This window comes from Vombatus ursinus, unplaced genomic scaffold, assembly GCF_900497805.2.
Source record: "Vombatus ursinus unplaced genomic scaffold, bare-nosed wombat genome assembly UNPS02008996.1, whole genome shotgun sequence".
NCBI classification, from domain to species: Eukaryota; Metazoa; Chordata; class Mammalia; order Diprotodontia; family Vombatidae; genus Vombatus; species Vombatus ursinus.
Window position 1 is genome coordinate 5,848,838 of NW_020948774.1, and position 14,716 is coordinate 5,863,553.

Below are 14,716 nucleotides of genomic sequence, written 5' to 3' on the forward strand. Positions count from 1 at the left end.
AATCTGTAAGGTTCCTTTCGTCTCCAACATCCTGTCATTTTTATGATCAAAGAAAAATACCTGTGGGGGAAGCCAGTACTCTGTCATCATTTTCCAGTGTCTTAACTGTGCCAGGGATTTTAAACTGGGATCCACAGAGAGGTCTGTGGATAGATTTTAGAGGGTCTATGAACTTGGATAAAAAAAATGCATCGTTATTTCAACATATGGCAGCTAGGTAGCACAGAGGCTAGAGTGCCCCTCCTAAAGTCAGGAACAGTCATCTTCCTGAGTTCAAATCCAGTCTCATATACTTACTAGCTGTGTGATCCTGGGCAAGTCATTTAACCTTGTTTGTCTCAGTTTCCTCATTTGTAAAATGAAATGGAGAAGGAAATGGCAAATCACTCCAGTATCTTTGCCAAGAAAACCCCAAATGGGGTCACAAAGAATCAGACACAACTGAAATGACTGAACAACAACATTTCAATATAATTGGTTTCATTATTAGTCCTATGCATTTTATTTTATTTATTTAAAAGCATCATTCTGGGAGGGGGTCTTTAGGCCTTACCAGACTGCCAAAAAAGATGAACAATTCATGATATAGACTATGTCACAGTTTTGCTATATTGTAGCCTGCCAGTTGGCCAGAGACCCTGAGACATCATCAGCATTTCTGCCAAGCAGGGAGCATTTTATCACATGTGGTACAGTTAGTAAACATCATAGAAAAGACAAGATTAACTTATTCTGTTGCAAATTCTGCTCCCCTCCTCACACAGTGACTGATTTAACTTTCTTTCCCAGGTTCAGTCAGATGACTCTAAATAGAATCTGTTGTTTACTTCCTAAGTAAGTCTTGGGAGACAGTCTCTGTGCTTGTGGCGTTGGGACACCCTCTTAGCCAAGGATTAACCAGAAATCATAGGGAACAACAAAACCACTTAGCCAGAACTAGCTGTACTTTAGTGAATGACTGCATTACTCTGTAGAGGGTATCGCCTCTTGGTTTGAGTGACTCAGCTTCACATGTTTGGTTTTGGCACTGCAGAAGACAATCAGATTCAGTGTCCCTTTAAAGTGTTATCACTTCTGTGTTCCACTCCTGATTCTTCCCATTAATTTACAAATTGAAAAATAAGCCCCCCAATTTTTTTTCTGGTATCAATCAGCTAAGAAGCATTTATTAAGTAGCTTCTATGTGCTAAATATTTAGGATACAAATACAGTAGATTATACAAACCTTACAAGGAAACAAACCTAACTAGGGCATCAAATACATATAAAAGTATATACGGAATAAATACAAATAATACAAGGTGTATTGGAAGAGGAGACACTAGCAATTGTGGAGCTCAGGAAAGATCACGTAGAATCTTCATGTAGAAGATCTGAATCTTGAAGGAATAGAGGGATTGTCTGAGGCAGAAGTAGGAAGGGAAGTACATTCCAGGCATGAGGGACAGCTGCTATAAACTGGAGGTAAGGGTGTGGCATGGGAGGAAAATAGAGAAGGCCAGCTTGGTAGGACTGGAGAGTTCAGGATTGGGACTAATGTACAACCAACAGAAAATATGGGGTCAGGTTGTATAGGGCTTTAAAAGCCAAACAGATGCATTTATATTTAATCTTGGAGGCACTAGGGAACCACTGGAGTTGTGTGAAGAGAGAATTAACATAGTCATATCTAGTCTTAAAGAAAGTCACTTTCATAGCAGTAAGATGGACTGGAAGTGGAGAGAGACTTGAAGAAAGGAGGCCACTGCAGTAACCTAGGTGAGAGACAATGGAGGCCTGAACTAAGGTAGAGGAAAAGGGTCAGATGCTAGAGATGTTGTGAAGGTTGAAACAGCAAGATTTGGCAACTGTTTTAATATGTGGTGTGAGAGTGAAGGGAGAGTGAGGAGTCAATAATGCTGAAGTTATAAACCTGCCTCATGGCAAAAATGGTAGTGTCTTTGGCAAAAGAGGGGAAGTTTGGACAAGGGATGTGATGAGGGAACGATAATGAACTCTGTTTTGGACACATTGAATTTAAGAAATCTCCAGGTCATCCACTTTGAAATGTCCAATAGGCAATTGGTGATGAATGATTAAAGCTCACAGAAGAGACTGGGGCTGGAACTGGAATGTAGAAGAAGAACAGAAGAGGGCTTACGAGAGCCATGGCAGATGCCCACAGTCAGGGGACATGATTTGGATGATGAACCAGAAAACTTCCGAATGCTTTCTTCAGTAGGACCTTAAACCTGCTACAGCCAACTCTCATCCCTACTAGAGACATTTTAAGCACTGATAGACGCTGCAATTTCAAGGATGCTTCCTAAAATCTTTTTGGCCTAACAAGCAGTGTTGTTTCTACTAAAAATTGTTGCTTACTGATCAAAATTGAAATAATTTAATTGCATCTTCTCTTCTGGAAATGTTGCAGAAGAGGTCAGGAAAAGGTTGGACGACATGGTCTTTGAGGTTCCTTCCCCTTCATAGATTCTGCACGTCATTGCCCCTGTGTCCCTTCCTATTTCTGAAGAAGTATCCAAAAGGAAAGTTGAAGGAAAGAGAATTACTCGGTAGACCTTATTCCAAAAGTGTTCTGTCTTCAGGCCTGCAATTCCATTCCTGTCTCACTCACTTTCAGCACATGGCTTAGCGTCCTACTTTACTGAGACCTTGGACAGCTAAAGGAAATTCCTTCCATTCCCTTCCTCTCTTCAGTACCTTGCTGCCTCATTGCCATTTTCCCCAGATGTTTTTGGTAACACAACCATATCAGTAAAAAATCTTCAATACATGTGCTTAATATTCTTATACCTCTATCTCTATGTAGAGATAAATAATTCACATATAAATATCTAAAATTATATACATTTTACTCTGCTGATAATTATATACATTATAAAACTTAAAAAAATTTTTGAAAGGACAAAATAAAGAGTAAATAATATGATCCTAGGATCAATAGGAAGCCACTGAAATTTAATATGGGAGGGGGGAGCAGCAACATGGACAGACCTGTGCTTTAGGAAAACTGCTTTGGCAGCTGGGTAGAAAATGGTTTGGGGAGGGGAAAGATGATACAGGAAAGCCCATTAGGAGACTATTGTGTGGGGGCCTGAACTGGGATAGTAGCTTTATGAATAGAAAGAGGAGGACAGATGTGAGGGATGTAGTGGCAGAAATGACAAAATTTGTCAACCAATTGGATGTGTAATGTGAGCTAGAGAGAGGAGTCAAAGATGATACTGAACTCATGAGCCAAGATGACTGTACAAAGGGTGGTACCAAATCTTTTCAGAGAACTTTAGAGGAGAGGGAGAGGGGGAATTGATTTGGAGGGAAAGATAATGTGAAAGATGTGGGATGTAGATTGTAACTCATCCAGACTTGCTTATCCTGAGCCACTCATTCTTGACCACTGAAAATGTAGAAGGGTTGGCAGGGCCCTTACTTACCAGCCATTGCCACAGAGACTCTCTAGCAGGGGGTGTCTGCCAAAGTCATAAGGGAATGTGGGAATGAGGTAGTTGTTGTTTGTTGTTTGTCCTTCATTCTTGAAGAGGACAATGACATCAGGAAGGTGACGCCATGACTTGCAAGTGAATTGGATTAAGTGAGGGAGGTCTGTGCAAAGTTACCAGCCTCACTCTCTCCTCCAGAGTCATCTAGGTCCAGTGATATAGATCAGGATGACTGGAGATGGCCCTGAATGAAGTTGGAGACCTTGGCCTTTTAAAGCTAAGGTCTTTCCCAGGTCTCAGTTTGACTGAGGCAATGCCCATTCAGTGATTAAGGCTAGGTAAGAAATGAGGCAAAGAAAGGCCTCTTTTACCTAGTTCAAAAAAAAAATCAATCTGGGAGAGGAAGACCCTCGGGATTTTTGTCCAAAACAGAAACAATTGCTATTTACAGTCATTCTGAGCCATCAGGGCCCAAACAATGACCAAGTGCAGCTTGGGCTGGTATCTATAGTTGGCTGGTCAGTGAGAGCCAGAGTTATTTGGGTTTAAGGCATGGTTCTTAAAGAAGAAAATTTGGAGGGGTGGGGGGTGTGGAGCCAAGATGGCCAAGTAAAAGCAGTGACTTGCTTGAGCTCTCCCCCAAACCCCTCCAAATACCTGTAAAAAATGACTCTGAACAAATTCTAGAGCAGCAGAACCCACAAAAAGACAGAGTGAAACAAATTTCTAGTCCAAAACAACCTGGATGGTTGATGGGAAAGGTCTGTTGTGCTGGGCTGGGAGAAGAGTGAAGTTCAGCATGGGCTGCACAGGCCCAAAAGGAAAACTCTTTTGGGATCTCTTTCAGGAGGTAATCAGTGGATTCTTTGAATTTCTATTTTACCCTCTGGTTCTAGAATATCAGGGCAGTTTTCCTTGATAATTTCTTGAAAGATGATGTCTAGGCTCTTTTTTTGATCATGGCTTTCAGATAGTCCAATAATTTTTAAATGATCTCTTCTGAATCTATTTTCCAGGTCATTTGTTTTTCCAATGATAAGTTTCGCACTGTCTTCTATTTTTTCATTCTTTTGGTTTTATTTTATAATTTCTTGATTTCTCATAGAGTCATTAGCTTCCATTTGCTCCATTCTTATTTTTAAGGAATTATTTTCTTCAATGAGCTTTTGGACATCCTTTTCCATTTGGCCAGTTCTGCTTTTTAAGGCATTCTTCTCCTTATTGGCTTTTTGGACCTCTTTTGCCATTTGGGTTAGGCTATTTTTTAAGGTGTTATTTTCTTCAGTATTTTTTTGGGGGGGGTCTCCTTTAGCAAGCTATTGACTCCTTTTTCATGATTTTCTTGCATCACTCTCATTGCTCTTCCCAATTTTTCCTCTATTTCTCTTACTTGCTTTTTAAATTCCTTATTGAGCTCTTCCATGGCCTGAGACCAATTCATATTTTTCTTGGAGCCTTTGGATGTAGGAGCTTTGACTTTGTTGTCTTCTTCTGATTGTATGTTTTGATCTTCTTTGTCACCAAAGTAAGATTCTATAGCCTGAGTTTTTTTTTCTGCTGTTTGCTCATGTTCCCAGCCAATTACTTGACTCTTTAACTCTTTGTTAAGATAGTGGTCTGCTTCCATTGTGGAGGGTGTACTGTCCCAAGCTTTAGGAGATTTGTACAGCTGTTTTCAGAGATACTTCTAGAGACCTGTAGATTTTCAGTTCTTCAAAGGTGGTATAATCAAAAGAGAGGTGTTTATTCCTTTACTGGCCTGTGCTGTGGTCTATGAGTGACCACAAGCACTCTTTTCTGCCTTGGAACTGTGAGGAGGATTCCCTCTCCACTGCTGCCACAAGCTCCACCATGCCAGTGCTCCAACTCTTGCCAGGACTGCCACCCAGGACTGTGACCCAGATCCAAGCACGGGCAAAGCACAAGAATCCTGCTTTGCTGCCAGCAAAGACATCTCTGCAATCTCTCTCTGATTAGCTGCTCAATCCTCACACCATCTGTGGGCTGAGAGCTCCAGAAGCAGCCGCCATCAGGGCTGCACCAAAGCTCAGGCCAGACCACATTCCTCTCTCACCTGGGTCTAACAGACCTTTCCTACTGACCTTCTAAGTTGTCTTTGGCATTTAAGGATTAAGAAGTCTGGAAACCACCACAGCAACCAATGATTCAGTTCCCTGAGGCCTATTCCAGGTTTGCCTGCCACTGATTACCTCCTGAAAGAGATCCCCAAAGGAAAACTCCTAGGAATATTATAGCCAAATTCCAGAGTTCCCAGGTCAAGGAGAAAATATTGCAAGCAGCCAGAAAGAAACAATTCAAGAATTGTGGAAACACAATCAGGATAACACAAGATTTAGCAGCTTCTACATTAAGGGATCAGAGGGCTTGGAATATCATATTCCGAGGTTCTGGGGGTCAAAGGAGCTAGGAATAAAATCAAGAATCACCTCCCCAGCAAAGCTGAGTATAATCCTCCAGGGGAAAAAATAGACATCCAATGAAATAGAGGACTTTCAAGCATTCTTGATGAAAAGACCAGAGCTGAATAGAAAACTTGATTTTCAAGTACAAGACTCAAGGGAAGCATGAAAAGGTAAACAGGTCGGGGGCAGCTAGGTGGTGCAGTGGATAGAGCTCCGACCTTGTAGTCAGGAGGACCTGAGTTCAAATCCGCCCTCAGACACTTGACACTTAATAGCTATGTGACCCTGGACAAGTCACTTAACCCAGATTGCCTCACAACCCCCCCAAAAAAAGTGAAAAGGTAATTAGGAAAGAGAAATCATAACGGACTTATTAAAGTTGAACTGTATATATTCCCACATGGTAAGATGATATTTGTAACTCATGAGACCTTAGTATTAGGGTAGCTGGAGGAAATATATTTATATATATATATATATATATATATATATATATTTATATAGATATATATATAGATATATACACATATAGACAGAGGGTACAGGGTGAGTTGAATATGAAGGGATAATATATATAAAATAAAATTAAGGGGTGAGAGGATTGTACTGGGAGGAGAAAGGGAGAGGTAGAATGGGGTAAATTATCTCACATAAAAGAGGCAAGAAAAAAACTTTTACAGTGGAGAGAAAGAGGAAGGAGGTAAGAGGGAATGAGTCAATCTTACTCTCATCAGATTTGGCTTAAGGGGGGAATAACATATGCACTCAATTGGGTACAGAAATCTTATCTTACCCTACAGGAAAATAGGGGGGAAGGAGATGATAGAAGGGAGGGCAGATTGGGAGAGGGGATAATCAGAAGCAAACACTTTTGAGGAGGGACATGGTCAAAAGAGAGAATAGAATAAATTGGGGACAGGATAGGATGGAGGGAAATATAGTTAGTCTTTCGCAACATGACTGTTATGGAAGTGTTTTGCATGACTACACATGTATTAACCTATATCAAATTGCTTGCCTTCTCAATGAGGGTGGGTGGGGCGGGAGGAAGGGAGAGAATTTGGAACTCAAAAAGTTTTTAAAATGAATATTAAAAATTGTTTTTACCTGCAACTGGGAAATAAGATGTACAGGCAATGAGGTATAGAAATTTATCCTGCCCTACAGGAAAATAGAAGGGGATAAGAGAAAGGGGGGATGATAAAAGGGAGGGCAGATTGGGGGAAGGGGTATTCAGAATGCATGCTGTCTTGGGGTGAGGGGAGGGGAGAGATGGGGAGAAAATTTGGAACTCAAAATCTTGTGAAAGTGATTGTTGAAACCTAAAATAAATTAATTGATTAAAAAAATAAATCTAGCCCATAAACCCCAAGATATCTTGCAAAGTTTCAGTGATCAAAATTTGTATTCCTTTGGGTAGAGCACCCACAGGTAAAGGTGTAGCACCCTATGTGGACAGAGGGAGAGGAGGGAAGGAAGGAAGGAAGGAAGGAAGGAAGGAAGGAAACTGCATTGTACAACTGGAACTGGCCAGTTGGTCCCCAGTGGGGCAGCTCCTCACAGGTTGTTGTTTGTCCTTTATTCTTGAAGAGGACCATGATATCAGAAAGGTGATACCATAACTTGCAAGTGAAGGAATGAGGTAGATACAGGCTGGAGAGATGAGAGAGATTGGAACTTGCCCACTGCCTCCTGCACAGCTGCTCTGCCTTGAAGACCAATCCTCAGTTCAGAAGAGGGGAGGTTGGGAGCTTGTACAGTGGAGGGAAGTAGAAGAATGGTGCAGTGTGGAGGATGAGGGTGAGTGTAGTTTTGTGGTAGTTAAGCTTTAGGCCTATATATAGCAATGGTTAATTAATCACTTGCCCCCTTGAGATCGAGTCAAAAACTCCATACTTTGGAGACTACTGACCTATGGTACTCTGTCCTCTTTATACAGATAAGAAGGTAAGTATTTGTGCTTGGGTTATTTCCCTGTTGAACTTTACACTCCTTGAGGGCAGGAACTGCATCTTTTTCACCTCTCTATCTCCAAAGTTCTTGTATTTATCAGACTTAATATTTTCTTCTGAATGAGTAAATGAGAAATAAGGTTACTGGATAATATATTCATCATCCTGATGAACAGTTATCCATTGAGCCCTGCTCTATGTAAGGATGCTTTGCTAGCAGAGGGGGGAATCACAGGGTCTAAGAACTCAGTCCCTGATCTCCAGGAACCTGTATTCTAGACAGGGAGAAGGGTTGTTTTTTTTTTTTTAATGCATAAAGAGATTAAAAACAATTTAAGCCTGTAAAATGAATGCTAGGTAAAAGTGCTATATGAATTTGGGAAAAGAAGCATTGATTGGAAAATCAACTCCTACATAATCAAGAATTCATTGAATTTAGAGAAATATTAGGCCTGATATTTTTTTCACTTGAGTCAGTGTACTGGGTAGGATGTCAAGCTTGGAGGCCTGAAGTCCAAAGTTCAAATCTTGCCCCTGACATTTATTAATATGATGACTGTGGGCAAGTCACATCATCTCTATCAAGGAATTGTCTAAGATTCTAAGTCACAGAAGGGTTTCAGAGTTCTCAAACCAATGAAAGCACAGATTCTTGATGAATGACCTCTTTATATTGGGTAGGAGGAAGAGCTGAGATTTGAAGGTCTATATAAAGAAAAGAATTGTAAAAATAAAGACAAGCAGGTAGGTTATATATCATTCATCACTTCCATTTCTTTCAGCTCTTTTTTGATCCTCTTTTTAAGAAATAACTGATCCAGGCAGAGGGCACAAGATATCTTATATCCTTTAATATATAATAACTATTATGTATATAGTACTTTAAAATTTGCAAAGCACCATATACTGTTATCTCATTTGATACTCACAATAACTCTGCTAGGTGCTATTACTAACCCCATTTTATGGAGGAAGAAACTGAGGCATAGACAGGTTAAATGATTTGTCCAGGGTCATGCTGCTAGTAAGGATGTTGGAGGTGGGATTTGAACTTATGTCTTCCTAACTCCAAATCCACTGTGGTGCAGGTGTGTGTGTGTGTGTGTGTGTGTGTGTGTGTGTGTGTGTGTGTGTTTTAAAGCACCAGATTTTTTTCTTTCTTTTTTTTTCTTCTCTCATCACTCCACCAAATATTCAGACATACAAGAAAAAACATACAGTGATAATGACTCCTTCAGTTAGGGCCAAACACTACTACGGGAAACCAGATGAAATAAAAATGTTCCTTGAAAGCCAAGCAATTAAAATAGAAACCAAAGTATAAGAAGTCCAAATGCCAAGAGAGCACTGCTTCAAACAGTGATTTTCATTCATAAAGGATTTTATTTAATTCAGGCACCCAAGGTTTCTCTCCCATGGTGACTGGCCACTGTTCATTCATTTGTGATGTCAGCATACTTTTCACCAGCTACACTACTGTTTGCTATTCTAAATTTCAATTCATGATTTTGCTAGATGAAATTTGCTCCTAAGATAACTGAAGTTTGGTCTGTTAAAATCCTGTCAAGCAAGCTGTGCTTAGATAACAATGTGAGGGGAAAATGCCACATTGAAAGCCACTATCCTTCCATTCATAGAAAAGCTTCTCTATTCAGTCTGCCTGTCAGAGACTCTGGCTGCTTAGCATTTCGACATTTTGACAGGGTATCATTTTAATAAGGGTGAGTAGAGTAGTTTTTAAAATGACCACCCTGCCTTAAATCAGATTCTGTCATTCACTGAATACAGTTTTTTTTTCTCCTGTTTGTCCAAGACATTGGATGTCTTTAGCAGAGAAAAAGAGAAGGGAGCTGTCAGGAAGCCACTGCAAATCGTGAGAAACTGTTAGGACTCACCTATGTCCAGTTAGACAGGGAAATCACAGCAGATTTATCTAACCAGTAATAAGTTTCACGAGGTCAGGGATCATTTTTATTCACTTTTATATTTCAATTCAGGTAGACCAATATTGATTGGTGGTTACTTTAGAGCCTTGCACAGAGTAGAGGTGCTTTAAATATTTTTGGATTCAATTAAAGTTTGCACTCAAGAGTGTGTTGTTCACTTTAGAAAACCCAGCAGTGAAACTAAACTCTCACTCTTAAGTAAGCCAAAAGGCCAATGAATGATGGGCGGTAGGGGTGGGGCAGAAAGAGAAGCCAAGTTCACTGTTTTCTTGGATCTCTTCAGGAAAATCAGAAGGAAACGGCAAAATGCATGTTACTCTCTGTGACTTCATCGAGCCCTGGGATACCCTGAGTACCACGCAGAAGAAGAGTCTAAATCAGCGATACCAGATGGGTTGTGAATGCAAGGTAAGCGGAGTAAGCAGATAATTTCTGCTATCATTCAAGGGCTACTGATCAGCCAGTTCTTAGTATCAGAGCAGAGGTTCCGTGGTAACCTTCAGTTTACCATGGTGCTGTGGAATTCAGGTTTACTATGTCAAGTATGCACCTGTACATCCTCATGTGCCACAGCCCTCTCACTTTGGTGAAGCTGCCTAGGTTTGAGAGCCCTTTTAGGATGTGGCTGGTTTTCCCAATCTCTGGTAACTCCAGGTTCCAACAACCACTCCTGCTATTCCTACTTCCTTCCTCTCGTTCCCACTTGATTACCCTCCATAACTTCCATTAGGCTCTAGCGCAGGGAGGCATTCACAAATGGTGATTTTATTGCCCCGAAATTCAGGGCCCTTTTATGCCTAGACACATTCTATGGCATTGCCTTATTTGTCCTAAAACTACCTCTTCTTGATGGCAACCAGTTCCATTCTAAGTCAGGCAAGCTTTCTGCCTTCCTCCTTGTTTTCCATGGCTTAGCCCATCATGTGTGACCCTAGGGATCTGATGGATATGGGCAAGAAAGGTATTAAAGTTAGATTATAAATTTTAAAGGTTGTACTTCTGGTAACCAGTCTTTAAATCCCATCATCACCCTTGATAGCAGAGTTGGGGCTAATGGGGCAGGATCCAGTTGGAAAGATGCATTTTTAGCCAAGAAGGTTGTTCTGTATTTTAGGATAAGGGAAAGTGTTTGATTAAAAGGAATAATTTACTGGTCATAGAAGTGCACAACTGTAGTCCCTGCTACCAAGGAAACTGAGGCTGGTAGATCACTAGTTTAGGAGTTCTGAACTTTAGTGGGCTAAGCCAGTTAGGTGTCTGCACTAATATTGGGTACTAATATGGTGAGGCCCCTGGGAGGGGGAGGAAGGGAGAAATCTGGCTAATCCAGGAGGTAAGAAGGCTAATTCAACCTAGGTTAGATAAACAAAGTAAATTAAAGTTTCTATGCCAATCATAGGTGGAATCAGGCCCATGAATGGCTACTATATTTCTCACCTGGATGAGATAGGGAGAACCAGTCTCCAGAAATAAAAATTTTATTTAAAAAAAAAATAGTAAATTGCAACATTTGTATATTTTAAGTTTAGATGTTAATTTTTTAAAAGTAGGTTTAAGCTTTTATTTTTCAGTTTGATTAATAAAAATAATATACTTTATGATTACTCAGTAAATGTTCACCTTTTAAAAAATAAAATAAAATGCTCTGGGTGTATACCCTTTTGAGATATGCTGTGCACACCTGTGCTATATGGCATCACTCATCTAAATTCAGCAAATCTGCTCCTAAGGCCAGGCTTTATGAAAGGAGTGGACTTCATGGGGTAGAAATGGTGGGGTAGTGGCAAATGATGGCCATAAGGAATACAATATGGCTATAGGATTCCAAAGCTCACCTTTGCCAGGTCATTTTTAAGGGAAATGGAGTAACTTTGGATAAGCAAATGTAGACAGATCTGGCCATGTGATCTGCAGCTGATAAGGAAGAGACCTGGAAGGGAATTCAGTAGGAAGAATGTGAATCTTGTGGATGTTTTTGCACTTCAGCTAAAAAAGATAAGCACATATATGTACCTTTTCTAACAGAGCCACATGTATTAGACCCTTGCCAACATTCAAGCCCCTTCCACTTGTAGGCATGTGTAGATCTAGGATGTTTGAAATATTGTCATGAGGAAGAGACTTCTTCAAAATCAGCTGAGAGATGTTTTCACTTTGATAACTAATCATTTGGCATAATCCTGACTTAAAACAAACAAACAAACAAAAAAAAAAACAAACCTGACATCCAAACTCAGTCTTTGGTCTCTAAATGCAAAGTTTTTTCCACTTGAGAACATCAGACTGGACTTTTGCAGTACTCTCCAGTAAATGTATTAAGTTGCCCAATTATTTTAGCAGGTATGGAGGGTCCCTAGAAGAAATCCTTTGGATCCTAGAGCCTCTCCCAGTCTTGGACTTGTGGTTTCCTTTCTCATACTGGCACTATGCCACTGGGAGCAAAAATGAGTGACAAAAAGTAATGGTAACTACTTTAGGCAGACAGTAAGTCAGACGCAGGGGGAGCTGGGACTAAATTTATGAGCTGTAGCTTCCCAAGCCATTTTTTTTCCTTGCTCAGAAGATCATAAGGTCTTTTCATATTTCCTCATGTATCCCCTCCCCCACTTTAGCCTTTTGAAATTCAAAAAGGCAGAGTGTTAATGTCCCACATTTAAACTTTTAACTCTTAAGAACAGTTTAGAATGTTATATATCACCTAGCATATAATTAAAATTCAGTCTTTCATGATTTTTTGGATTTTTGACATGGTGAAAGTATTCACTACCTTGCATAGCCTCAAGTTGCTCTATAAATAGGATGATCATCATCTAATTTCCAGCACCTAGGCTCAAAACTGGATTATAATAATCTTTTTCATTTGTATAATGCTAGTCTCCACAAAACTCAATATATTTTCCCCTTTTTCATTCTTCCAATATGATCAATCTGGAACAGAGAATTTGGAAAGGGAGACAGGCCGTATTTATGTGCTCCAAACACACTAGTAGGGCAATGAAGCTTAGAAAGTCAAGGTATTTGTCATATTGCAAGTCAATGGCATAGTGGACACTTGGCTCCAGACTTTCTCCCCTGGACCAGACTGCCTCCTTTTGGGTTGCAAAATGGATTCAAAAGAGGTAGTCCATCTAAAAACAGTGTGATAAGAAGAGCAAGTAAATCTAGTCCTAGTAGATAAGTTCAAAATCCCAATTCTGGGACCTCTACTTCTTGTGTGGCCTTGGGCATCACTTAAATTTCTCTGGGCTACTCTTTCTTTATCTATGGAATGAAAGATCTTGGCTAGATAGTCTTTTACAGCTTTAAATCCTAGAATCTTCTTCACTTAATTTGGTCTTTGCCCCTAGGTCTGTCTTGTGACCCTGTTTTTATTTTCTCCCTAGATTTCTCGATGCCCCATGATCCCATGTTATGTATCTTCACCAGATGAGTGCCTGTGGATGGACTGGGTCACAGAGAAGATCATTTATGGGCATCAGGCAAAGTATTTTGCCTGTATCAAGAGGAGTGATGGCTCCTGTGCATGGTACCGTGGGGCAGCACCACCCAAGCAGGAGTTTCTTGATATTGAGGACCCATAACTGGACTGGCAGAACCCTAACAGCCAATAGAAAAGCCTCCAAGAGTTTAGACAGGTCCAACTCTGACATTACTTCCAAGAAACAGCATGAAAATATAATCATCCAATTGTGTCAAAATTAGGTGTGATTTTTATTTTCCTTTTTTTTTTTTCAAACATGATACTACATCTCTAGGGAAAGGGAGAAGGAGGGCACAGAGTTCCCATCCTATCTAGACTCAGGCTAAGTGCTGTATTTTTCAGTTCTCATTCCTCAGAATGATAACCACCAGGAAATTCCCTGGAAATCTCTACCCCACCAGCACCCGTATTTTGGAATGTTGCATTTAGCAGAAACCAATGAGGTTCATTGCAAGATTCTGTGTAGCAGGCCTACCAGGTATCTCTCATCTTGAGTAGCATGTCCCTCATTTCATAAAGCTTCCTTCCCCCCTGTTCTCACTATGTCAGTCCCTACCTTTCCCAAAAGCCCTTCCTTTTCTTCCTTCCCACCCCCATTTCCCTGTGTCTGTGCCTTTCATAGGTTCTCAGAATCTCATGTCTCAGTAAGTGTCCATGAAATGCCATTTGTACAACCAGCACCCAGACTTCTTGGTTTTGAAGGCACCTAAAACTTATCACTCAACAGAATGGAGCCCCAGGGACCCTGGAAATATGCAGAGGCAACAAAATTTCCAGCTGAACACTGTTATCAGTTTTAGTCTGTCTCCCACAGTGGGAATCTGTTGGATTCCACTCTAAACATCAAAGACTTATGAGGGAAGCGAAATGAAGGATGCTCTGGTCTATATACTTAGCTTTGAATCCTGAGAGTTCCATGGCATGCCTTTGAAAAAGGCATCTGCAGTTGTGCAGATGACATGGATATGTAGCATTAGTGTTAAAGTTCCTCTAGACTCCCAAAGAGGTTGACAGTTGCCATTTTGCTCTCAGGTTTCTGCAAATGCTATTTGGCTAGCAATATAGTCCTATGAATTCTTACATAGGGAGGAAAGGGATTTTGGAGGTAAGAAGGTTAAATGAAGCTCTTATTTCTGCCTGGGTTCCTCTAGGACATCATGGCCTGCTTTAGAAGCATCTCATCTCAAGATTTAAGTCATCAGTCCAAATGCCAGGTATACTACCATCTGCTTATATTTTCCATGTCAGAAACACAACATAGTGAAGAAAATCAGATGACCCCTGAGTAGAATACTAAAGATAGTTCATTGTCCCTAGTGATTAGAATTAAGATAGGCAAATATCTTTACTGATGGTAAAAGGGAGTTAATCATCTCCTTTTTGCCTCTGTTGTAAAAGTAACCTACTTCCAGAAGACAGACAGATACACACACACACACACACACACACACACACACACACACACACACACACA

At 40.4% G+C, this 14,716-nt stretch overlaps 1 protein-coding gene across 1 annotated transcript in view; it reads left to right on the forward strand.

Annotated features, from left to right (window-relative positions):
- Positions 1–14,716, forward strand: part of TIMP2 (TIMP metallopeptidase inhibitor 2) — an 87,781-nt gene extending 73,065 nt beyond the window's left edge. Inside the window, exons 4-5 of the mRNA XM_027850180.1 lie at positions 10,045–10,169; positions 13,145–14,716. Coding sequence (XP_027705981.1) covers positions 10,045–10,169; positions 13,145–13,342 — 323 coding nt within the window. The 3' untranslated portion in view covers positions 13,343–14,716. The remainder of the gene's footprint in view (positions 1–10,044; positions 10,170–13,144) is intronic.